This window comes from Hoplias malabaricus, chromosome 14 (genome assembly GCF_029633855.1).
Source record: "Hoplias malabaricus isolate fHopMal1 chromosome 14, fHopMal1.hap1, whole genome shotgun sequence".
Taxonomy (NCBI): domain Eukaryota; kingdom Metazoa; phylum Chordata; class Actinopteri; order Characiformes; family Erythrinidae; genus Hoplias; species Hoplias malabaricus.
This window is the reverse complement of record NC_089813.1, coordinates 2,770,653-2,796,233: the sequence shown is the minus strand read 5'-3', so window position 1 is coordinate 2,796,233 and position 25,581 is coordinate 2,770,653. Positions and strand designations below refer to the sequence as shown.

Below are 25,581 nucleotides of genomic sequence, written 5' to 3'. Positions count from 1 at the left end.
CAAATGGAAGTGTTATGGTTCAGTGGAATTGGACGGGTCTTTTACAAACTGTTTTTTAAACAAATAAAAGGAACTAAAAACAGGGAAATTCATTGTGTGTTTTCTGTGGCTGTGGTCAGTGTGAAGTGAGCCACGATGGCTATTTTTCTCCTTTGTTCCCTTTGTTCTGGAGCTCAGCAGATAACTCAGAACTCGGAGTAATTTCCACACGTGTATCTTATCTCACTGTGATCTGACTGCCGCAGTAAACAGTGGATAAACCATGACTCTGTCCTCACTCTGTTTATCACTGGCTCTGATGAGGATTCAGCCACAGTGACACTAGTACAGAGCAAGTCTGCAGTGCCCCTATCTTGTTTGCTAAGCAAAAATTCATTTACTTATTTTCTTTATTTTACAATTTTAAGAAGGAATTTTCACAGAGAAATACTCAATAGTTATTTATTTAGGGTGACATGCAAAGCCTTGGCGTATTTAGACAACGTACGTTTATAACTATGTAGCAGCATCTCCAAGACAGATATTTTCTATTGCATTAGCTTCATTGTTCATCTGTTTGTTGTTGATTCTTATTTTATTTCATTTATTTATTTATTTATGATTACAATACACTTAACTGCTTCCACATCACAAGTTAAAGGTGAGTCCTCTGTAAAAACAGAATATAAAATAAAATTTTATAATTAAATGTATTCAGAAGTTACAATCAAAAAAGTAAGCCAGCCAAGGTGCAACTTACCTGCTCTACCCCTGGCACCAGCATCCGCCCTGTAAACACACAATAATAATTTAGTAAACTAATTAAATACATTAAACCTACAGATTAACAGTTAAACTCTGATCTCCACTGACATAAAGATTTCTTCTTGTAGTAGATGAATCCAGCAGCTGAGAGGATGATACCCAGCACCAACCCCGACGCTCCGATAGCGATCTTACTCCGCTCAGCCTCAGGGAGAGGGTCTGTGGGACATGGATATTTTCATTAATGTTATGTAACAACCGTATGTTCGTTTATTCATTCATTCATTGTCTGTAACCCTTATCCAGTTCAGGTTCGCGGTGGGTCTGGAGTCTACCCGGAATCACTGGGCGCAAGGCAGAAACACACACTGGAGTAGGCGCCAGTCCTTCACAGGGCAACACACACTCACACACTCAGACCTACGGACACTTGAGTCTCCAATCCACCTATCAACGTGTGTTTTTGGAGCATGGAGGAAACCGGAGCATTCAGAGGAAACCCACACAGACAAAGGGAGAACACACCATACTCTTCACAGACAGTCACTCAGAGGAAACCCACGCAGACACAGGGAGAACACACCACACTCCTCACAGTCACCCGGAGGAAACCCACACAGACACAGAGAGAACACACCACACTCCTCACAGACAGTCACCCAACACAGGGAGAACACACCCCACTCCTCACAGATAGTAACCCAGAGTGGGTCTCAAACCCACAACCTCCAGGACCCTGGAGCTGTGTGACTGTGACACACTGTTCGACATAGGAACATAAATTCGAAAATCTCTAGAAAATACATACCATTACATACATACATCAATCACAAGGTATTATTAAACTACTTTTGAGTTTAACCAAAACATAAGATGTGAGCGAAATGGTTCCATAGTCCCTCTTTAGTACTGGATATTTAGTGAGGCACTATTTAGCTGACGACATAGCACTAGAAATACTAAATGTATTCATACATTTTACTGTCCATTGCTTAGTAACAAAGAAACTCACAGTGCATCCTGGTCCACATTCAGCTCATGTAGGTAACTGTGATGTTCACTATAAAATACGAGTGCATTGTGGGATATTGTAGTGCCTTTAAAATCATGCTTGAATTACACTTTATGATTTGGACATTCAGAGAAACAAAGCATTCAGTGGTGCCCTAAAATGTACACTGGGAGTTATTTTGGACACAGTCATACTCTACCATTACAGTCTATGAATACAATTCTCTCAATTCGTCATGAAGGAGTCTCTTAATTTTTTATCCTCACCCCAGTCGTAGATCATAGGTCCTGAGAAGCTGGCGTGCTCCACCACACAGGAGATCCTCTCTCCAGATCTGGGGGTGTACTCCAGGTGAGAGTGGATCTGGTAGTACCAGTCTCCATCAGCCAGCTCATCAGTGGCAGTCACATGAGTGGTTTCCCTTTTCCCGTCTCTCAGCCAGTACACATCAATGGCTGGAGGAAAGAAATCATACGCGCTGCACATCAACATGGCCGTGTGTCCACCACTGGGCTCCGGTTCAGATCTTAGACGGATCTTTGGTTTCACTGCAGAAAGCAAAGATTGTATTAGCGCCTGTAAAATCACCTGAAATCAAGTAAAATCAACTGAAAACATTCTAAGGTCTATCACTTATGGCGCTTTTCCATTACATAGAATCTACTCGACTTGGCTGTGCTTTTTTGCTTTGTCATCAGGTAAATTTGGTCCTGGTCCCTGGAAATTGGTTCTTTTTTAGTCCCTGTTCTCTTGCGGTACCAAGTGTCCTTTGATTTCATTAAGGAGATCTCTTTTTAATTCATTCATTCATTCATTCATTCATTCGTTTATTTATTGATTTTTTATAGGGTATTGTTCTGCTGTGTGCTATTGCTGTTGGTTGTGGTCTTTGTATTGTGAAGCTATCAATTTAACATTAATATTTCTTTTTAAAAGACTCCCAACATACTCCTTACAGATTCACATTAACTTTTCCTTTATAACAGGATATATTCTGCTCTTGCTGGCATGTAGGGGAAAGCTTGGTGGATAACTAGCTAATGCTAGTATAACAACAAACGTTTTAAGCCTTTAAGGGTTATATAAAAGCTGAGGCATAGAAGGGATTATTTGTTACTAGCGTGCATGCTATGAGCGAAAATAGTTTTTATAAACATAGAGTTCAATTACAAATCATATCAAGCACTGAGCGAACCAGTTTAGCTTGACGCTAACCTAGCTTGCTACCAAAAACAATTTCTATACCACACGTTTGTTATTTTACTGTCTTAATAAGGTCATTAATAAGGTAATTTCTGAATCGGGGAACTCCATTCAGATCATTTATAAATCTATACTTCTCGTTTATTTATCTGTGTGTTTATTTAAATATATTTAGGCCATAAAATATCATATTAATAATTTTACTGCTCAAAACATTTTCATTGTGGTTTAATAGCTGACTGCGTTAGACAGACATTCTTTTACTTTAGAGCATCAGCACCTGTGGCAGACGCGCCTGTGACCTCCACACCAGAAATGACGCCGCCATGTTACACTGGTAGGTTTTTACAAAACACATGGGTCTTTACAAACAAAGAAACTATGAAAAGATTTAATTCACAAACGGTGGCAATGCATTTAGACAACGTTGAGCTTTCAGAGGAAAAACAGGGTTAATTGTTTATACATATATAAAGTGTAATCTGTATGTGCCACTTTTACCTGTTTTATCCAGAAGAGAAGAGAAGGCTATATTTAGAGCAGGTCTGCAGAGTATTTCCAGCCGTACTTTAAATGCCAGTAACACTGTGCCGTTGTTCCAGGACTCTGCACTCTGTGTTCCAAGCTTAGTGTAGCCTACAAACATCCCCACAGTGCTGTTGAGCTGTACTGAGAGTTTCTTATTTAAAAAAATGCTGTAGATGCGTTCCATATCAGTCAGATCTGGCGAACTAGTGATGCACTCAGCCAGGAAGTATAAATAATGTCCATCTGGCAAATAAATAAATAAATAATTTAAATAACAGTATTAATAAACACAATGACAGAAAATTCATATAAATATGATTTTCAACTATACAGTGTGCCACTTCTTATCTTCTGAACAATTGTTAATTACTGTTAAAAACTCTAAAACAGTTAATTAATATATATCATTCATTATCTGTAACCGCTTATCCAGTTCATGTTCGCGGTGGGTCCAGAGCCTACCTGGAATCATTGGGCGAAAGGCGGGGAATACACCCTGGAGGGGGCACATTCCCCGCCTTTCGCCCAATGATTCCAGGTACGCTCTGGACCCACCGCGACCTTCACAGGGCAACACAGACACATTCACTCACACCTACGGACACTTTTGAGTCGCCAATCCACCTAACAATGTATGTTTTTTTGGACTGTGAGAGGAAACCGGGGTATCCGGAGGAAACCCACGCGGACATGGGGAGAACACACCACACTCTTCACAGACAGTCACCCGGAGGAAACCCACGCAGACACAGTGAGAACACACCACACTCCTCACAGACAGTCACCCGGAGTGGGAATCGAACCCACAACCTCCAGGTCCCTGGAGCTGTGTGACTGCGACACTACCTGCTGCGCATATATATTGTTTGACATGTTCTTGCCATGTTGTTCGGTGTTGTGAGCTGCTTTAAAGAGCACATGGTTATAAAATGGTTCTTGTGATGTTTATGTTACACTGGGACTTTAACCCAAAAATAATTACAGATTATGGCAAGAAATGTGGAAAAATAAATATAAAAAAAATTAAAATAAAAAACATGCTGCGTGTTGTTTCTTTGGTCTGTTGTGTATTTCCCATAATCTGACTTCATGGTGATCCGAGTCTGGCCTCTTATGGGTAAAAGTCCTGTGATCAGAATTCACTGCATTTCTCAAGGGCAATATACACTTTTTATTTTAAAGTCAATTTCACTTTTTGTTCTGTTGTATTTGCATATCACTTTACTTTATTACAGGAGGCCAATGTGAAATTTGCATCTGTTGTGCTCTGAGTTGGTGTAAATGGCATTAAATTATGACTTAAAGCCTTTATTTCTTGCTGTTGTTCAGACATCCCATAGTTAAATAATATTCAGTATATACATACACATACATATATATATGATTTTTAAAATAGCTATAAGTATAACACACCTGTTCTGACGGTCAGAGTCAGGAGGAGCAGCAGCTGCAGACTCAGGAACATTTTCACCTCGATCTGTGTCCAACAACTGAGAGAGTTTCAGAAAGAGAGAGGGTTCATACACACAGCTCAGTTCACCAACCAATCACTGTCTGATACACCACTTCATCACCTGTTACTAGGCACAGATTAAAGCATTTGAGGTTTCCTGATTTAGGAGTCTAAAATTATTGCCGTGTTATTAGTCTAACAGTATATTTTCTCACTGTTATTCAGGCCCTAACCCCAGTCTTATCTGTGTGTTTCTGTGATAATGGCTCCAGGATGCCACAGTGTGAAACAGAATAGAGAGGAGATTAAACCTGTCTGGTCATGGGCTCTCATGTATTCATACTTAAAATGTTAACTTAAATGTTAAATAAAATCAGCCCACAGCGCAGTACAACATAACTGGGTTCCTTCTGAACCCACCCAAATCATAATGCAGACGGAAACAAAGTCATAACAAAATCAGAATTAGATTATTACAAGATTAGATTAAAAAACCTTAAATGCAGATTTAGAAAAATAATCAGTAAAAGCAAACATATCTACTCTGTCTCATTATTTAACAACACAGAAACAGGCCTGCAGAAGGGCAAGTAAAATCAAAAATGGAATCTAGTAATGTACTTAAAATCCATATTCTTCAAAATGTCACTCTCAGTAAACAGCAGTAAGGTGCGTAGCAGAGTCAGGTGCCAAGGCAATGATGACTTCCACTGCTATGATAACGCGATAATGTGAGGCATTGGACAACCTGGTTCTGGTTGAGAATAATATGGATGTTGAGGCGCTCATCACATACTCTGTCTCGTTGACTGTAGAAAACATGGACAGCACGTTTCTTAAAAGTGAACTCATTGGTAACACTTTATATGAACGGTGTCTATGAAAGACATTCATAACTGTTCATGAATTAAATCAACATTCATAAAGTATAAATGTTTTATCTGATGTTAATTTTGAACAGTGTGTCTTTTTATTGTGAGACATTGTTCAAAATTTACATCCTCATTTTCTATTTTGAAAAATACTACATTACTACTTTCAGAGAAACTATTTAAAAACGACCTGGATTTACTCCTCTGGTAAAAGTGATTTTAGTCACAAAGTCCATAGACTTTTATTATTATTTTGTCTTATGCATTTATATTTTGTACGTTGTCGTTCTTTCACCTTTCTACTGTTTTTTTTTTTAGTTTTGGCCACAGACTTAAGTCACCACTCTGTATATTGCTGAGGAACATGTTATTTATTTTAATTTTATCTTGTTGGGTTAATGCTAGCAATGTTATCCCAAGTATTAGAGGTACTTTCTGACTTACGGTACTGAAGAAGGCACAAGAATAAGAGAATTATCCAGGTTAAATTACACTCAGTGAGATTAAATGCCATATGTACCATTATCCCAATGATTCTGTTTTTATTTCTATTTTATTTGCATTACTTCAAAGTTACAAATGGACCATTCATCCAGTGAAAAATTTACCTCAGAAGTGATGGAAGCCACATTAACCTGAGTGAAATGCATGTGGATCTTTAAACTGCAATGCGAAGTAGTTGACTTACATCAAGGATATCCAGCACCTACAGGGAATAGAGTATTATGGTCGTGTAAAGTTCACTCAAGTTACAACAAGTCTCACCACCATACGATTCAGATCTAGGTTTTAATCCTTTAATGATAGACACATGAAATAATAATATAATAAAACTGTTTTTTTAAACTAATAACACATTATGTGGCCCTTTATCTAAAAATCTAAATTTAATTTAAAATTATGGCTCATATAAGTTCTAAATGCATCATATTTAAGCATGTACCAATATATATTTTTCTTTAATTGGTTCACTGAAGTTAAAATCATTCTTCAGACTTCTTTACAATTATTTCTTAAATTTGATTGATTTCAAATAAACAATGAATACAGAAAAACACAGAAACCACAAAGAATCTTTTTTGTTGATCTGCACATTTTTTGTTTCCACATTTAGAGGAACTACAATTGTTTCTGTTACTGTCAGAACTTTGAGGTTTGAGGACATTCAACAGGCCTCCGACACTCCTCTGTATCATCATCTTCTTCCTCTAACGACAACGACTGAGCCGACACGTTTTGCACAAATAAATATAATTATAATTAATTAGCATTTGACAGGTAGAATACACTGCATCTATGAAATGTAACAAAAATGCTTTGTTTTACTACAAGTAACATCACTCAGATCACACCTGGAGCTGTTCAGTTTAGGAAAAAAAAAGTAGCCTTTAAATTTTCTCCTGTGTTTTCAACAACAGAGCCACCTCTAAAGATCATGTATCATATTTGATGCATTTGGCTTTAAAGGGTTAAATCAGAAATGCTAGTACACCATACAGTAAAGTGACAAAGGCACGATGGTAGTGTCGCTGTTGCACAGGTCCAGGGTCCTGAGGTTGTGGGTTCGAGCCTCACTCTCTGTGACTGTGCGAAGTTTGGTGTGTTCTCCCTGTGTCCACATGGGTGTCTTCCCATGGTCCAGAAACATTCATTCATTCATTCATTTTCATTCATTATCCACCGCTTATCCGGGTCCGGGTCACGGGGGAAGCAGTCGGAGCAAAGAAAGCCAGACCTCCCTCTCCCCAGCCACCGACTCTAGCTCCTCCGGGGGTATACCGAGGCGTTCCCAGGCCAGTCGAGACATATAGTCTCTCCAGCGTGTTCTTGGTCTGCCCCGGGGACTCCTCCCCGTTGGACATGCCCGGAACACCTCTCCAGGAAGGCGTCCAGGAGGCATCCGAACCAGATGCCCGAACCACCTCAACTGGCTCCTCTCGACGTGGAGGAGCAGCGGCTCCACTCCGAGTCTCTCCCGGATGTCCGAGCTCCTAACCCTGTCTCTAAGGGAGAGTCCAGACATCCTGCGGAGAAAACTCATTTCAGCCGCTTGTACCCGCGATCTTGTTCTTTCGGTCACTACCCAAAGCTCGTGACCATAGGTGAGGTTTGGGACGTAGATTGAACAGTAAATCGAGAGCTTTGCTTTTTTGCTCAGCTCTCACTTCACCACAACGGACCGGTACAGAGCCCGCATTACTGCTGACACTGCACCGATCCGCCTATCAATCTCACGCTCCATCTTTCCCTCACTCGTGAACAAGACCCCGAGGTATTTAAAGTCCTCCACTTGAGGCAGGATCTCACTTCCAACCTGGAGAGAGCACTCCACCCTTTTCCGGCTGAGTACCATGGACTCGGACTTGGAGGTGCTGATCCTCATCCCTACCGCTTCACACTCGGCTGCAAACTGGTCCAGCAAGAGCTGGAGGGGAAAAGGGGAACCACCACCCCAGTCTGCCAGTCCAGAGGCACTGCCCCCGATGTCCACGCAATGTTGCAAAGACGTGTCAACCAGGACAGCCCCACAACATCCAGAGCCTTGAGGAACCCGGGGTGAACCTCATCCACCCCCGGGGCCCTACCGCCAAGGAGTTTCCCACTTCACCCCCAGTGATGGACGAGCCCCCCCCCAGGGTCCCCAAGCTCTGCTTCCTCTGCGGAAGACGTGCTGGTGGGATTGAGAAGATCCTTGAAGTATTCCTTCCACCGTCTGGTGACGTCCCCAGTAGAGGTCAACAGTTCCCCACCCCCACCATATACAGTGTTGGTGGGAAACTGCTTTCCCCTCCTGAGTCGCCTGACGGTTGCCAGAAACTTCTTGGAGCCGACCGAAAGTCGTTTTCCATGTTCTCACCGACCTCCTCCCACACCCGAGTTTTTGCCTCAGCGACTGCCGAGGCCGCAAGCCGCTTGGCTCCTCGGTACCTGTCGGCTGCCTCCGGAGTCCCCTGAGCCAACCAGGCTTGATAGGACTCTTTCTTCAGCTTGACAGCCCCCCTCACCCGGGGTGTCCACCCCGACAGGCACCGACAACCTTGCAGCCACAGCTCCGCTCAGCCACCTCAACAATGGAGGTCCGGAACATGGCCCACTCGGACTCAATGTCACCAGCCTCCCCCGGGATGCAGTCAAAGCTCTGCCGGATGTGGGAGTTGAAGATCTTTCTGACACGTTCCTCTGCCAAACGTTCCCAGCAAACCCTCAGCACACGTTTGGGCCTGCCAGGTCTGTCCGGCATCCTCCCCCGCCATCTGACCCAACTCACCACAAGGTGGTGATCAGTTGACAGCTCAGCGCCTCTCTTCACCCGAGTGTCCAGAACATATGGCCGCAGGTCAGATGATACAACTATAAAGTTGATCATCGAAATGCGGCCTAGGGTGTCCTGATGCCAGGTGTACTTGTGGACACCCTTATGTTCGAACATGGTGTTCGTAATGGACAAACTGTGACGAGCACAGAAATCCAATAACTGAACACCACTCGGGTTCAGATTAGCGGGGCCGTTCCTCCCAATCACGCCTCTCCAGGTCTCACTGTCATTACCCACGTGAGCGTTGAAGTCCCCCAGCAGAACAATGGAATCCCCAGAATGAGTGTTCTCCAGCACTCCCTCTAGGGTCCCCAAGAAGGCATGGTACTCTGAACTGCTGTTCGGTGCATAAGCACAAACAACAGTCAGAGCCCTTTCCCCAACCCGAAGGCGCAGGGAAATTACCCTCTCATCCACTGGGGTAAACCCCAACGTACAGGCGCTAAGCCGGGGGGCTATGAGTAAGCCCACACCTGCCTTACGCCTCTCACCCTGGGCAACTCCAGAGTGAAAGAGAATCCAGCCCCTCTCAAGGAGATTGGTTCCAGAGCCCATACTGTGTGTCGAGGTGAGCCCAACTATATCTAGCCGGTACCTCTCAACCTCGCGCACCAGCTCAAGCTCTTTTCCCACCAGAGAGGTTATGTTCCATGTTCCAAAAGCCAGTTTCAGTAACCGAGGATCAGAACGCCAGGGCCCCCGACCTCGACTGCCACCCGATCCACAATGCACCAGACCCGGATTACTACCTCTCCCACAGGTGGTAGGCCCATGGGAGAGTGGACCCATGTATCTCCTTCGGGCTAAGCCCGGCCGGACCCCATAGGTGAAAGTCCGGCCACCAGGCGCTCGCCAAGGAGCCCCTCCCCCAGGCCTGGCTCCAGGGTGAGGCCCCGGTAACCCTGCTCCGGGCAAGGGAGGCTGTGTCCATGTTTTCCTCTTTTTCATCCGTGTCTTTGTGGATCACTCTTTGTCTGGCCCATCACCTAGGACCAATTTGCCTTGGGAGACCCTACCAGGGGCTATTGCCCCCGACAATATAGCTCCTAGGCTCACGCAGACACGCAAACCCCTCCACCACGTTAAGGTGGTGATCCAAGGAGGAGTGGTCCAGAAACACATGTTTTTAAATGTTATTCTGCTATATCTTAAGGTGCTTAGAAATGAACTGATTGACAGCCTTGTCTGGTCTGAGACTGTCTGCAGGTCTTGCCCCTTACAGACCTTTCCGTTTGTTACGTGGAGTAATGTAGCTGGAGTGCTGTCAGACAACTACTGTTAATCAGACTACTATTTATTATGTCTTACAACTTGAACAGTCATTTCATGTTCTTCATGTTTAGAAACAGAGTTATGCTCATGTGCATCTTAGCTTCAGACACTGTGAGTAAAGTTAACTTACGTTTAACTTAGTTGAATTCATCATTAAATGGTGTTACCGTTACATTCTGCTTTCTATTCTACCTACAATGGAGCAGGAATTGACATATGGCTCATTAGAAGGATTACTTTGACATTGAATGGCAAAGTGATTGTGATGGAATTTGTTTATTGAAATGATTCATAATAAAGAGGTATTTTTAATCACAATGATTAGGCTTATGTCCCCTCCAGGGTGTATTCCCGCCTTGCGCCCAATGATTCCAGGTAGGCTCTGGACCCCCCGCGACCCTAAATTGGATAAGCGGTTACAGATAATGGATGGATGGATGGATGATTAGGCTTATGTGTGTGCGTGCGTTTCAAATAACAGCGTATCGACGCCTTCCATTCAATCAACTCCTTTTGTCTACAGGCCACAGAGAAGAGAGTAAACAAATGGTAAAGTGGCTTGGAGTCATACTGAGAACAGAGTACATCGGACTGTGATTGATATGTAAAAAGAGCGAGCAGATGGTAACTTCAAAGGGCACCATGGTAATGATGGTGGGGGAATTAAAGGTATAAAAGATTCTGGTTGAGAAACGGTCAGAGAGAGAGAGGAAAAGGTGCTACGCATAGCATTCTCTCCAAATAAATTGTTCTTTTATTTGATACCAACTCAGAGACTCAGCTTTCTTATTTCTGTCATAATTTTCCACCACATGATTTTGTCACTTTCCACTCCACTTCAGAATGAGCAGAAATAATGATGTGGCCCCAAGTAGAATTGTCTGTTTCACTTTAAATGTTCTTTTAGTGGAATGTAAAATTATTGAACATGGAGCAGATGTTTCATTCTTTGTTTCATGTGGGAGCTCTTTTACAGGGATTGCTGCCACTGGACTGTTTTTGATTCAGTGCTTCGTGCCACATTCTATTCCCTTCATGCTTGTCTCTAAGACACATATCTCAGCCAACACCTGCACCATGTCTTGATTCTTGGTGATTGTGCTACAAGCCTTTTACTGTTGCTGGATAAGATTATGTTTCATTTTATTTTGTGCAAATCAATAATACGAATATATCAACAAATTTGAAAATAATCAAGCAAAATCCACACAACAAAGAACAATAAAACACAAAACCACTAGAACACTTCTCACAAAGGCAGAATGAACAAAAGGTAAGGTGCAGAAGACTACACTGATCATAGGCTGGTCATTTTTATTTATTTTTACAAATTACAAATACACATTAATAACCAAGCGGGTCATACATAAATAGACATTAATAGTGGTAAAATAATGTATCAACATGTTATTAAATGTGCACCAGTACTGTAAAGTTACTGAACATTCTAGGACCACCTCCAACCCTTGATGCTGAACCTGGGAGAACAAAAACATGAGCTTCTTCTGAGACACATCTTTTTAAACATTCACTAACAATGGAGCCAATTATATTTGGACAAGGACACTAACTGTCCAGATTATACACTGTGGACATTTTATTAGATGATAATTTAACTCACATTTTAAGGCAACCTTTATAATACTGTTATAAAGTAAAAATTGTTTTTTTTTTCAGATTGTTAGTTGCTTCCTTTGATGAGGAAGAATGTTCCCACAGCGACTCCCAGCAGTCCTCCAGCCAACCCCACTCCACAGAACACAGACGCTCCAACACCGGGGAGAGACACCTGTACATCTGTAACACACACACACACACACACAGAGTACCAGTCAAATGTTTGGACACACCCACTCAGGGAGTGTATCCTTGGTTTTAGGCCATTTTCAGTCAAATGTTTGGACACTTCTTGTCTCTCAATGTGGCTGTGTATAAGCTGTAACTATTTTGTTCCTACATTCACTCACAGCACGTAGTTTTGTGGAAACCATTTGGGTTCTTTTTCATGATACTTTCAGATTCTGTTTCCTTGCACTAGTACTTTTCTATGTACTTTCTGAGGGCAGGCTGAAATCTACTTTGTCCTTTTTCTTCAGCCTTTCTGCATTTCTGGGGATTATTCTGAGCAATGGAATTCTATCTATGTCCAATGCTATGTTCATAGTGCAATTATATAAAAATTAATTCCACAGAAACATGTCTTCATCTTCAGGACATCAATAGTCTGTTATATTGTGCCTTAATGAGCCTTTCAGATTTTTGAGACACTTTGAAAATAAAGAGATAATATCCGTGGAAAGCTAAACGTCTAGTTTTTCCACGGTATGGAAGTTGTGTTCGTGTTTTTTTGTCATCTAGCGGCGACAGAATGCAACTAGTGCAGCATTTAAGGTGAAAGAGAAAATCCTAATGAATCGATTGCTCCTTTGTATCCCGGATGTGTACTTTGAATTTTTTTACTCGTATTTTGGCATCTGAATTTCGTCTATCGAATTTGAGCAACATTGAAATATATTGTTTGAATTTTTTTAAGCTTGAATTTTTTTATCAGAATTTTTTAACCTTGAATAATAACAGTGAAAAGGTGTTCTTGAAAATGCATGAGTTCAATTCAAGAGAAATTATATTCCGAAGTATAATTGCGAAGCAAAATATTCAGAGGTGGAAATCTGAAGACTTAAATTCAAAAGCAACAAATTTCAGATGCAGAATTTCAGTGCAAAAAAACAGATTCAAAGGTGGTAATATTTCAAAGTCTGACACAGAGACAGATTTGCTTCCATAAATGGTTCTCCAGGCAGTTGAGCCAATGGGGTCATGGCACTGCCCCATCCTGACCACTAAGTGACAGTGCTTATATAATCAGATATAAATCTCACCCCATGTTTTGGTCAGTGCTCTGTCCAGGGCTGTGTGCTGCACACTGCAGGAGTAGATGTCCCCCTCCTCTGGAGTGAAGCTCAGGGTAGAGATCAGGTTAAAGGTTCCATCCTCAGGGTTTGGGTAATAGCTGCCCAGACTGACTCCATCCGTCACATTCACATTGTTCCTGGTCCAGGTCACTTCCACATGTGGAGGGTAGAATCCAGTAATGTGACAGATGAGGGTGTTTTTAGAGCCCAGCTCCACATCGTCCTTGGAGTAAATGGAGCTCTGAGGAGCATCTATTGATAAAGACATGGTTGTGTTATATTTATTTTAAACATTTAGACTTCAAATATTAATAGTTCCATTTGAGTCAGAGGAATTCTCCTAAAGTTTTATTTAGTGAAAAAATCACAAAGAAAATATTGCCAGTGTTGATATTAAGCAACTTCATTTAACTGCATCACACATTTAGACGGAGAGACCTGGAAAACAAATTGAGAGAATATTCCAGCTCCACTTTTTAAAAGGGAAAATAAAAGGAGTGTCGACCACAGACCATAGACCGCCATACTCCCTGCAGCAAAGAGGGGGTGTGGCTTACCACTTTGGGCCAAACTTTGTGAGAGATGTGTCAAACATTTCAAAGAGAACATTTTTCAGCACATTATTACAATAATAATAATAATAATAAAATAAAAAATAAAAAAAAGATCTTTCACATTCTACCCTTCATAACACTATGGAAAATGTCCACATTCAGCTCAGGTAGTAAACTGTGATGTTCATTCCCTGTACCTTTAGTTAACTGGTTTTCCATTTCTAATCCTACAACAGAAAAAACAGAAAACGATATACTATGTTTGTGTTGTAACTATGTAAATGTCTTACCAACAGTCTCTTCAATGTCTGTGTCATGTTTAACCCAATAATCCAAGTTTAATTTACATATTTCCATATTACTGATACTTCCCTCGTAGTCCCCTGGAAAAATGTAATCATCTCCAAACGCTGGCAGTGTTTTCACTCCTTTCATACTATTAAAGTCGATGTGGTACACCTCCCCTCCATCAATTCCGTATACAACTTCACGATCTGTTTCAGAACACAAGAAGAGCCCAATGCCCCTGTGCATGACTGAGAGAGAGAGAGAGAGAGAGAGAGAGAGAGAGAGAGAGAGAGAGAGAGAGAGAGAGAGAGAGAGAGAGAGAGAGAGAGAGAGAGAGAGAGAGCACATTTTCAGTATTTTGGTTTCATTGGTACTGGCTAATGTTCAAATCTGCTTTTTTGATGAGACACTGACTTCCAATGGCACACTGACACAGTAAGTTAACATGATGATATACTACTATTGAATAACCAAAGTGTCTGTATCGTGGGATATTCTCTAGATCTTCAGAGAAGTGTCCCATGTTCTCACCTTTAGCTTCAGCAGGAAGCAGAGCTGCGCAGACGAGGATTAAACACAGCTTCATTGTGATCAGCGCAGAAGACACACACTCACACAGGAGAGAGTCCAAACTGAACTCAGTCTCTCTGTGTGTCTCTCTCTAACTCACACAGCTCAGGATCATCAGCCAATAGGAGATTTACTTTGACTCTGACTCTGCAGTCTCCGGGTGAAGATTTTCATCTTCTCTGAGCCCTGATTCTCTGACTCTGAAATCACTATAAACACTGTGTTTCATTCTTTGTGCTGTGTACATCAAGTGTAACATGTCCTTTGATGTTGTATTCCAGATATTTAATTGTGTGCAAAAAAATAAACCCAATATTTTACTTAATCTTGTACTAATCTGGAGTTCTCTCATTTACTCTCAGTCTCTTCTTTACCAGAGGTAAAATATGTCATGTTCTGAGATATCATTTTATACCTCGTTTGCACACAGTGGCTATCCAGACTCTTTTTCTTAAGATCTCAAGAGAATTAAGGCGCATGGTTTTCTCAGGTACTTTACTTAAACATCGCAACATAGATATCAAAACTATTCTGGCCCACACCCCACTTTTTATGGTCTACTTACCTCATGAAAGGACAGCACCTCACAATGAGAGGACCACAAACATCAGTCATTAATCTACTCTGCTCTGTAGGTAGCAGCAATGATAATGTGTGATGTTTAAAGGGAATAACGACACAATGTTAACTTCAGTAAATTCATCATAAGTATGTTTTCCCCCAAATAGAATCGTTTGTTTATATTTTATATGCATATGTATATATTCTTTCACTCTTTAGCTTCCATTTAAACACATTTTAAACCATTGTTGTGTCATTTTTGAAAATGACTAAATGTTTCAAGATTGAAGTGATAATTTAAAATCAGATGATACCGTTGAGTAATGGGAGGTCTGTTGACATCAAACCTCAAGGTTCTGACATTAACAAAAACAACTGTAGTTCCTCTAAATGTGGGAACAAATGTGCAGATCAACAAAATAGAGCATTTGTGGTTTCTGTGATTTTATAACCACCAGGATATGAAATGTAAAATGATCAGAGAAAAGAACAGAATGTAAGAATGGAAAAATTGTAAAGCAGTCTGAAGAACTGTTTTAACTGCATTGACCTGAATGAAAGACCAATTAGAGCTTTTTTTATGTATTTTAATTAAAAATACATTTAATTATTTAAATTAATATTTAGATTTTTCAATTAAAGGGCCACATGATGTGTGATTTTCAAAAAAAACAAAAAAAACATCTGTTTTATTGTATTATTATTTCATGTGTCAGGCTTTAAATGGTTAAAATATATATTCTCCCACTTCCTGCTTTGCCTGATGTTTCCAGTTGCAGACCATCTGTACCCCTGAGACTCTGGGGCAAGACCGCAGCGCCATCAAGTGGCATGATTTTCATTCTCAGAGTCTGCTGAGCACTTCATTACAAATCTCAGCCACAGACGCTCCACCCACAAGTTGATAGAGAGTCTGATAAGTTCAGTGACTAACCTGGCCTCACCGTCAGGATTCTGCCAGTTCCATTCTGATTGGCTCTCTGCCTCCTTCTACACGTGATGTCAAAATAGCAGTTGTGATTGGTCCCTCTGCGTCTCAGTTTGGACTATTAGAGAATTCAGCTTTTCTAGATTTTATTTTAATTAAGTGGATTTGCTTTATTCTATTTGCAAATGATTTTATTTGTTTCAAGAAATGATGCTTGCAACAAACAAAATGATCTACTGGTGGAGATGGATGTCATTTTGTAATTTATAAATGGACTGGACACTATTTCCTACATTTAACAGGCTCTTTCCAGTTTCATAGAGATTCTAAATCATATTGTTTGTGCATGTGAACACTGAGGTACTTACACACAAATTAAAGCAAATGTAACATCAGAAAAAATAAACACCTGCTTTAAATTTGTTCTGTAAATAAAATACATATCAATAAAGCTGTAATTTATAATCCACTGCTTCAAGAATTCAGATTAAAGCTGAGCCTTCAATGCAAGCACAGGACCCTGCAGGAACCTGGCACCAGGACCCGCCCTGAAATGAATTAACAATCACAGGGTGAATTATATTAATACATTAAACCTCCAGATTAATGAATATCAGTTAAACTCTGTGTGGTCTCCACTCACCTGAGGATTTCTTCTTGTAGTAGATGAATCCAGCAGCTGAGAGGATGATCCCCAGCACCAGCCCCGACGCTCCGATAGCGAACTTATTCCTCTCAGACTCAGAAAGAGAAGGATCTGAGAGACAGAGGCTGATTTATTTATGTTAAGAATAATGCTGTGAAAAAGGACTTGTGAGAAAGATGGTGAGGAGGCAGGAGAAAGTGCGAGTGGGTTTTAATAGTAGAGACCAAGAAAAAACAAACAGAAATAAAATTTAACTTAAAAATTACAGAGTCAGAGCTAGGTTTCGAGCCTACCTGGAATCACTAGTCGCAAGGCAGAAACACACCCTGGAGGGGGCGCCAGACACCCACACCTACGGACACTTTTGAGTCTGCAATCCACCTACCAACGTGTGTATTTGGAGCGTGGGAGGAAAACAGAGCACCCGGAGGAAACCCACAAAGACACAGGGAGAACACACCACACTCTTCACAGACAGACACCCGGAGGAAACCCACGCAGACACAGGGAGAACACACCACACTCCTCACAGACAGTCACCCGGAGTAAACCCACGCAGACACAGGGAGAACACACCACACTCCTCACAGACAGTCACCCGGAGTAAACCCACGCAGACACAGAGAGAACACACCACACTCCTCACAGACAGTCACCTGGAGGAAACCCATGCAGACACAGGGAGAACACACCACACTCCTCACAGACAGTCACCCGGAGGAAACCCACGCAGACACAGGGAGAACACACCACACTCCTCACAGACAGTCACCCGGAGTAAACCCCGCAGACACAGGGAGAACACACCACACTCCTCACAGACAGTCACCCGGAGTAAACCCACGCAGACACAGAGAGAACACACCACACTCCTCACAGACAGTCACCCAGAGGAAACCCATGCAGACACAGGGAGAACACACCACACTCCTCACAGACAGTCACCCGGAGGAAACCCACGCAAACACAGAGAGAACACACCACACTCCTCACAGACAGTCGCCTGGAGGATACCCACACAGACACAGAGAGAACACACCACACTCCTCATAGACAGTTACCCGGAGGAAACCCACGCAGAAACCAGATCCAGCCTAAGTTCCCAGAGACTTGGAATCGTCTGAACTGCAGATTCCTGACCGACATGTGATTACACATTCCATGATGCATTAATCCTCACCCCAGTCATAGGTCATAGGTCCTGAGAAGCTGGCGTGCTCCACCACACAGGAGATCCTCTCTCCAGATCTGGGGGTGTACTCCAGGTGAGAGTGGACCTGGTAGTACCAGTCTCCATCAGCCATCTCATCAGTGGAGATCACCTCAGAGGTCACTTTTTCACCGTCTCTCAGCCAGTACACATCGATGTCTGGAGGGTAGAAACGATAAGCGCTGCACATCAACATGGCCGTGTGACCACCACTGGGCTCCGGTTCTGACGTGAGACGGACCTTCGGTTTCACTGCAAACAGTAGAGCTGTCACTGGTATATTTGTAATTTATTACTGTATTATTAAAACTGTGTTCAGTAAATTAGTACTGTACATAACACAGGATGATGACCAAATAAAAAATAAGTGGGATGGTATTTTCCGGTACAGCACCTCAACACTTTATTCTATTCACAGATGAAGCAAATAACTGCAGCATCAGCTCCTGGCCTCACTAATGCTTTATGGGGTAGTTCCCCAGACAGGGATTAAGCTTAGTCCTGGACTACACAGCACACTGAACTGTTATTTTTCCATCGAAAGGTCCAGACAGGGGCCCAGTTGCCCACTAATTAGGAGAAATCAGCAGCACCTGCTCCTCTCCTACTTAAGGGAAGCTAACACACACCTCAGTGCTTAGTCTTGGGCTTCTCTTTGTAAGAGTGCTGCACAAGCCTGGCTAGTAATTCTGGTCAAATCCCTTGAGTGTTCTCCTGGGTCTCTTTCCTGTCAATGCTTTGGACTGCTCAGTTTCTCTCTTATTTCTCTTGAGGATTTTGTTTATTTAGCCACCTTTTCCCTCTATTTTGGGAAGTCCCGTTTTACTTAAGTCTCCTTCTGCTCTCAGACTTTGAGCTGTTCAATCTTCCTCTGATAGCCTTGGTTTCTCTTGGTTTCTCTCTCTCCCACACTGCCCCCCAGTGGTGCAGTGGGATTACATTGGCCTCTTATCCTAAGGTTGGCCGTTCAAGTGTGGAGCCGGGCAGCTCTCAGATTAGTGTCTTGACTTTATTTTCACTCTGTTCCTGAGTCTCTCTCCCTCCTGGTTCTTACCAACACCTTGTTGGAGCCATTTATTTTAGTTTCCTGTTTTTTCTGCATTTGAGTCCTTCATAAACCACTCTGTTGGTAGCTCACTCAGTTATAACTGGCCTCATACATTAAATGATCCCTGGCTTAAATACACCCCTGTGCTAGCTAACCCCCTTACAACAGGAGGACAGTCCAGGACTAGGCTTGGTCCTTGTCTGGCAAACCACCCACATGTAATAATTACTAATGTTTATCTACAGAAACATTTCTATTGAACTGAACAGTATTATTGCTCTCAGAATTATTTGTAAATAATAAAGTTAAGTTGCCAGTTGATGTAATAAGGAATAAAGTCATTTAAAACTGAACAAAAAACATCTACAGGGTGGGCCATTTATATGGATACACCTTAAAAAAAATGGGAATGGTTGGTGATATTAACTTCCTGTTTGTGGCACATTAGTATATTGGGGGGGGGCTTTTCAAGATGGGTGGCAACCATCTTCTCCCACTCTTCACACACTGATACACCCTGTAGAAATCTGGTGAATGATCTTAGACTATTTGTAAATCATCCCCATATAGTGAGAGTTATTAGCAACATTGACTATGATTTCACATGAGATGACACCACATGTGACACGCACCTGTTTTATCCAGTAAATAAGAGTACATCTGTTTCAGTCCAGGTTTGCAGAGCCCCTCCAGCCTGGCTCTCTGCACCTCTATCTCAGGGCCATCGTTCCAGGCGTCGGCATTAGACTTTCCCAAAGAATCAAAGCCTACGTACCTCCCCACAGTGCTGTTGAACTGTGATGACAGCTCCTTGTTGAAATACGAGCTGTAGACGTACTCTGCATCAGTCAGATCTGAGGAACTGCAGGTACATTCAGCTATTGTGTAGTAGTAATATCCATCTGACAAAGAAATGAAGAGGAAAAAAAAGGGAAAACAATTACCTATTTTCCATAAGTAAATATATAAATAAAACATTTCTCAAAACAAATCACCTAGAGGTGCTCATGAATAATCTGATCCAGTCGTAGCTCAGGACAGATCTGAACACTGCAAATAACTGGGGCAAACCCCAAACGGCAAACATCAGTCTTAAAGGGGAACAAATAATGAAGTATTAAAACAAACTATGGATTAAGGAACTAATTGGGAACTTCTGCTTTTTGATTTCTTTAACTGAAAATGTTAGATCAGGTCAGTGCTCACTCAGAGCTGAGGACATTGAACAACTGAGTTCAAAACATTGGAAAACTAAACAGGATTTAAATCTGGACTAAAACCTGTTAGCAGTGTGTTCTGGAATATCTGGGCACTCCTCTTAGAAAATCTACTTTTTAATTGTGAAAACCCAGTGTTTTTCTAAATGTTTTTTTTTTCTTTTTTTAAAGACGCTTAAATTAAGACGTGATATTTTGGCCTTTTTTAAAGAGTATTTCTGCCATGTCTCTGGTGAGACTGTGTGAAGGTTTAATCATCACTCTTTGTTCATGTTCATCACAAAGCACATGGAACAAAGCAGACACAACATAAGAACATCACAAACTAATACTGCTGTTCTCTCTTTTATTGTTGTGTTCTATTTTTATGTTAATGTTCCCTCTATAAAACACACACACACACAGACAAAGGAATGATAATTTTTTAATTCTGGGATTACACTGACTAGGCAAAACAGCTGGTGTCCAGTATTTACTTACTATAAGCATTAAAACACTCTATAAAGTTAAACATTATAAACAAACCTGCTCCTATGATCAGAGAGAGGAGGGACGGCAGCAGAATATTCAGCATTACTTTCACCTCTGGGTCTAAAAACAACTGAGAGAGTTTCAAGTTCAAACACTTCAACTCACCAACTATTTAAAATATATCATGCCTTGGGGGAGAAATAAGTTGAGACTCTGGTTGTGGTTGGCTGCTCATTCACAATGGATTCTCGGAAATGTAGTTCTCTACAGAGTGAGGAGAATATTAAATATGTCGAATATTTAAGAGAGTCATTCTTAAATATTCCACATAATTCAATCCCAAATAAATGTAGTTATTTTTAACATTTATTTATTAAATTGTTACATGGTTTGATTACATCGGGAGGGGGCCTTTATTGAACATTAACGCTGTTGTTGCTTGTGCAGAAAGAAGCCTGGCACTGTCTTGCTGAAATAACCATGGACTTCCCAGGGAAAGACATCATCTTGATCCCAGTATGTTTCCACATCAGTGGTACCCCTTGTTACGGCAATATCTAAGTATCACCAGGAAGGAAGATCGATGCTCAAAGAATTCTTTGGGGAAATCAGAGGAATAAAGACACACAGTCAAGAATTATCTCCAATCTCTCATTTATTAAATAAAACCATGCAGTATATATGACCCCAGTCACGTACACCATCATGTGTGCCATTTGGGTGTAATTACATCATGTCTATAATTGTGGTCAGTGGTAAGTCTATATGACATAATTTAGTAAGAATCAATCAAGATTAATCAATACAATTACTCCCTGGATATATTGTGTCATTAATATAAATCATTAGTTATCATTAAGCATTACTCATTGGTGTTAATCTGCATTTTCCCATCACACCCCTCAGTTTTTGGAGTGTGTGGCAGGCATCCAATTATAATTAATATATTTATTAAATTAGATTAATTCATTAACAAGTCTATATCCACTTCAACAGATCTAAATGTGTTTGTATTTACAAAATAAAATCGGTCGGTCAGTGACAATACTGGAAATCTTTTCTTTGTGTTTCTGCCATTAAATAAAGCATAAAGAGAAATAACACAGACTCATTTCATTTTATAGAATGTCCCAAACCCTTTTTTGGGGGGGGGTAGCTTTAGAATTTAAAATAAAAATTACAAACTGAGCAGAATGTAACAGCAGGCCACAGGTGTGGAGTCATTTATCAGATTATCAGTTACAGTTGTTTCCTTTGATGAGGAAGAAAGTTCCCACAGCGACTCCCAGCAGTCCTCCAGCCAACCCCACTCCACAGAACACAGACGCTCCAACACCGGGCAGCTCTACATCAACCTCTGTGAAACACACACACACACACACACAGTATAGTAGTCAGTCCTCAGTCATTCACATCTGATTACTGAGTTAACGAAAGTGCCCTTCACACGTTTTGCTGAAGGTAACAATGAGAGCATATTCTTCCAGCTATGATATGATTTCATTGACTTTAACCAAGTTACCCCCAAGTTATGGTATTGCTTTTGAGTGAGAGCAAGGCCAACGTGTTACAAAAACTTACCTTGTTTAAGTAATCGATTAAAAAACAAACAAAAATTGACATTTTGCAGAAACAGGTTCCGAGTGTTCAGTCTTTGTGAACGGATAAAACCTTTTCTGTGCTATAAAGAATATTCACTCTCGATCCAAAAGAGTCACTAATGATCAGATACAGGTTAATAATCAGGTCTCACCCCATGTTCTGGGCAGGGGTCTGTCCAGGGCTGTGTGCTCCACACTGCAGGAGTAGACGTCTCCCAGCTTTGGGATTAAGCTCAGATGAGAAAACAGACTGAAGGTTCCATCATCATTTGGGTAATATCTGCTGAGACTGACTCCATCCGTCACATTCACATTGTTCCTGGTCCAGGTCACTTCCACATGTGGAGGGTAGAATCCAGTGATGTGACAGATGAGGGTGTTTTTAGAGTCCAACTCCGCATCATCCTCAGAGTAGATTGAGCTTTGAGGAGCATCTATTAATAAAGATCTTTGCAATTAATCACAAACAATACAAAAACATTTAAACTGGGGGTGATCAGATACAGGTTAGAAAGCTGTTGAGACAGGAATTGGTCATTTTATACAATAATTAACTCAAGTATGGAGGAGAAAGAGGAGGAGGGAAATGGTCTGAAGCTTTAGTTCCTGTGATGGGGTATGCTAATTCTAAATTATAAGACATTTCAGACAATTAAATGCTTCCAAATTTGTAGTCACAGTGGGTATTTGGCTCTTTCCTGTTTCAGAACGACTGTGCCCCTGTGCACAATGCAAGCCAGATAAAGAAGTAACTTGATGTTGGTGTGGAGAGACTGGAATAAGATGCTAACATTTACCAGTTTTGAAACAGTAAATAAATTCAAGTATATCTTTTTTATTTGGACTAGACATGTCTCACCTCTCGTCTTTTATCTACTGTCATTTCTCGTGGGGAATTTATGAAAGACTCACCATTAAATCTATCAGTGTGTAACATTTTTGAGCAGGCTTTGTGCTCTGGGTTAACTGTTCCCTTAGAGCTAACAGTGTCACTTTCCCTCTTTACTTTCACTTTATTCTGAAATACAGTGGAATCAGTGGAATTCAGTCAGTGGTGAATTCGACATGAACAGAGATTCTTTCTCAGATGTTGGGTAATGTGTGATATGTAGTTTATATTTACATTTAACATTAAATCACTGAAGTAACTGCAATCAAATGTGATGTATATTGCAATGTTTCTATGCAACAAAATAGGGCACAGTAGCATATGCAACTTTTATGGATAATAGGCTGTTTATTAAATACAATGATTATTGTAGGTGGGACTTTTGAGCTTTTGAGTCTGCAACAATATGTACAAAAACAACAAGGTCAACAGTGTGTGTGTGTGTGTGTGTGTGTAATATATATATATATATATATATATATATATATATATATATATATATATATATATATATATATATATATATATATATAAGGCTCTGACCGCAGTCAGTGGGTCAGAACATAGACTTCCCTAAAGATAAACATTAACACAGAGCTATGTGAAGGTGAGTTAATGAGTCCAGAGAAATGGCTGCAGGTGTGAAGTTAATACTGAGTAGCAACTGGAGCAGAAAGGAAACAATGTGAACAGGAAGAGTGCATAGACTCCCCATTGGCCTTTTAAGTGTTTATTGGTTTACTGTGTGGGTAAAGACACTATCTGTAAAGGAGGACGACTGTGGCTTGTATTTGTTTATTTGTAACCGTGTAATGAGGTGATGTTAGTCTTACCCCGTGGCTCAGGTTTACTGTGTCCTCCTGTGTAACTCTTCAAACGGTCTTTGCAGATGTCCATTCCAACAACACTCCTCTCATATGCTCTGGGATAAGAGAGAGGGTCTGAAAACGGTGGCAGTGTAAACACTCCTTTCCCTGTGCTAAAGTCAACATGGTACATCTCATCTCCGTTACTTCCGTACATCACCTCTCCATCTGTGTCAGAGCACAGAGTCACACCAATCACCCTGTGGCGAGCTGAGGCTGAGAGGAAGAGAAAAGCAAGAGTCACATGATGATTCTGTTCACATCCAATTTTTAATTCAAGCCTAAGCTTTTGGAGTTCAGTACATACTCTAAACTGTGGTGTATGGATCAAACCACACAAAGAACTGCCAATTATTCTATTATATTCAAACGGTCACTGCACAATAAAATGTAACAATGTAAATACAATAATATAAAAAAGTATAGTCCAGCAGTTCAGCTCAGCTGAACACTGAAGTATTAATGTACTCACATTTAGCTTCAGTGTGGAGCCAAGCTGTGCAAATGAGGATTAAACACAGCTTCATTCTGATCATTTCTGTAGAAACACACTCCTACAGGAGAGAGTCCAAACTGAACAGTCTCTTGGTCTCTGAGACGCCTGAGGAGAACTCAGCTGTTATGTTATTAATTCACTCTGACCCTGCAGTTTCTGGGTGAAGTATTTTCAGTCTTTGCTATTCTAAGAAATGAAACTAAGATAAGAACACTTTATTGATCCCGAAGGAAACTGTAGTGTCACAGTACTGTACATAGTGCACAAGAGAAGATGTACACAAAGAAATAACAAATAGTGCAGGGATATAGTGGGTTACAGCAGTAAAACATAAGTGATAAGATATTACAACACATAGTTGTGAAAAATGTCTATATACATCATTGACAATGTATATGTTAAACATTCATTAATTGTCTGTAACCCTTAAGCCTGGAGGGAACACACCCTGGACACATTTGAGTCTCCAATCCACCTACCAATGTGTGTTTTTGGAGCGTGGGAGGAAACCGGAGCACTCTGAGGAAACCCACGCAGACACAGAGAGAACACACCACACTCCTCACAGACAGTCACCCGGAGCGGTACTCAAACCCACAACCTCCAGGACCCTGGAGCTGTGACAGAAACACTACCACGGTGCCACAGAGACAAAAGTGGTCAGTCCAGAGAGCGGAATAATAGTGTGGGCTAGTAACAAGTCAGATAAAATAACTGTGACAGTGAGTGCATCATGGTAGCATAACTGACAGTACGGACTGGACATGTAACAGTACAGTGTAGTTCAGCACAGTTCAGACAGCAGGCGATCAGTCGTGTCTCCGCAGTAACAAGTGACTTATAAAGCCTTATTACTGTGGGAAGAAAAGACCATCCACTGTAGTGTGCAGGGGGTGTGAAGCATTGTCCATAATGGCCAGCAGC

The 25,581-nt window shown here is 41.2% G+C and overlaps 4 protein-coding genes across 4 annotated transcripts; all 4 read right to left on the bottom strand.

The window, feature by feature from the left end:
* Positions 1–453: 453 nt before the first annotated feature.
* Positions 454–4,963, bottom strand: LOC136665548 (class II histocompatibility antigen, B-L beta chain-like). Its single transcript, XM_066643169.1, has 6 exons — positions 4,901–4,963; positions 3,461–3,730; positions 2,023–2,304; positions 853–963; positions 740–768; positions 454–649 (listed from the first exon to the last, which is right to left on the bottom strand). The coding sequence occupies exons 1-6, from the start codon at positions 4,950–4,952 to the stop codon at positions 635–637; spliced, it is 759 nt and encodes a 252-aa protein (XP_066499266.1). The 5' UTR covers positions 4,953–4,963; the 3' UTR covers positions 454–634.
* Positions 4,964–11,709: 6,746 nt separating this feature from the next.
* On the bottom strand, positions 11,710–14,781 carry LOC136665552 (H-2 class II histocompatibility antigen, A-Q alpha chain-like). Its single transcript, XM_066643175.1, has 4 exons — positions 14,686–14,781; positions 14,157–14,402; positions 13,280–13,564; positions 11,710–12,197 (listed from the first exon to the last, which is right to left on the bottom strand). Exons 1-4 carry the CDS (start codon positions 14,738–14,740, stop codon positions 12,082–12,084), a joined length of 702 nt encoding a protein of 233 aa, XP_066499272.1. The 5' UTR covers positions 14,741–14,781; the 3' UTR covers positions 11,710–12,081.
* A 1,876-nt stretch (positions 14,782–16,657) lies between these two features.
* On the bottom strand, positions 16,658–21,311 carry LOC136666217 (H-2 class II histocompatibility antigen, E-S beta chain-like). Its single transcript, XM_066644299.1, has 6 exons — positions 21,285–21,311; positions 20,860–20,935; positions 19,750–20,019; positions 18,040–18,321; positions 16,857–16,970; positions 16,658–16,761 (listed from the first exon to the last, which is right to left on the bottom strand). Exons 1-6 carry the CDS (start codon positions 21,309–21,311, stop codon positions 16,715–16,717), a joined length of 816 nt encoding a protein of 271 aa, XP_066500396.1. The 3' UTR covers positions 16,658–16,714.
* A 200-nt stretch (positions 21,312–21,511) lies between these two features.
* LOC136665553 (H-2 class II histocompatibility antigen, A-Q alpha chain-like) lies at positions 21,512–24,715 on the bottom strand. Its single transcript, XM_066643176.1, has 4 exons — positions 24,634–24,715; positions 24,129–24,371; positions 22,559–22,840; positions 21,512–22,162 (listed from the first exon to the last, which is right to left on the bottom strand). The coding sequence occupies exons 1-4, from the start codon at positions 24,695–24,697 to the stop codon at positions 22,041–22,043; spliced, it is 711 nt and encodes a 236-aa protein (XP_066499273.1). The 5' UTR covers positions 24,698–24,715; the 3' UTR covers positions 21,512–22,040.
* Between the last annotated feature and the right edge of the window lie 866 nt (positions 24,716–25,581).

Bases quoted from the DNA above. Each gene is read 5' to 3' on its own strand.
- LOC136665548 (XM_066643169.1), bottom strand. From the start codon at position 4,952: ATGTTCCTGAGTCTGCAGCTGCTGCTCCTCCTGACTCTGACCGTCAGA. The intron at 2,305-3,460 runs GTAAAAGTGGCA...TGCTTTCTGCAG, and splicing joins TTCTCTTCTGGATAAAACAG to TGAAACCAAAGATCCGTCTA. The intron at 769-852 runs GTCAGTGGAGAT...GTGTGTTTACAG, and splicing joins CTACAAGAAGAAATCTTTAT to GGCGGATGCTGGTGCCAGGG.
- LOC136665552 (XM_066643175.1), bottom strand. From the start codon at position 14,740: ATGAAGCTGTGTTTAATCCTCGTCTGCGCAGCTCTGCTTCCTGCTGAA. The intron at 13,565-14,156 runs GTAAGACATTTA...CTTTATCAATAG, and splicing joins AGACATTGAAGAGACTGTTG to ATGCTCCTCAGAGCTCCATT. The intron at 12,198-13,279 runs GTGAGATTTATA...TGTGTGTTACAG, and splicing joins AGCACTGACCAAAACATGGG to ATGTACAGGTGTCTCTCCCC.
- LOC136666217 (XM_066644299.1), bottom strand. From the start codon at position 21,311: ATGATGTCTTTCCCTGGGAAGTCCATG. The intron at 20,936-21,284 runs GTTATTTCAGCA...AAACTCTCTCAG, and splicing joins CTTTCCCTGGGAAGTCCATG to TTGTTTTTAGACCCAGAGGT. The intron at 18,322-19,749 runs GTGCGTGTCACA...TACTGTTTGCAG, and splicing joins TTATTTACTGGATAAAACAG to TGAAACCGAAGGTCCGTCTC.
- LOC136665553 (XM_066643176.1), bottom strand. From the start codon at position 24,697: ATGATCAGAATGAAGCTGTGTTTAATCCTCATTTGCACAGCTTGGCTC. The intron at 24,372-24,633 runs GTGAGTACATTA...TCTCAGCCTCAG, and splicing joins GCTCCACACTGAAGCTAAAT to CTCGCCACAGGGTGATTGGT. The intron at 22,163-22,558 runs GTGAGACCTGAT...TGTGTTTCACAG, and splicing joins ACCCCTGCCCAGAACATGGG to AGGTTGATGTAGAGCTGCCC.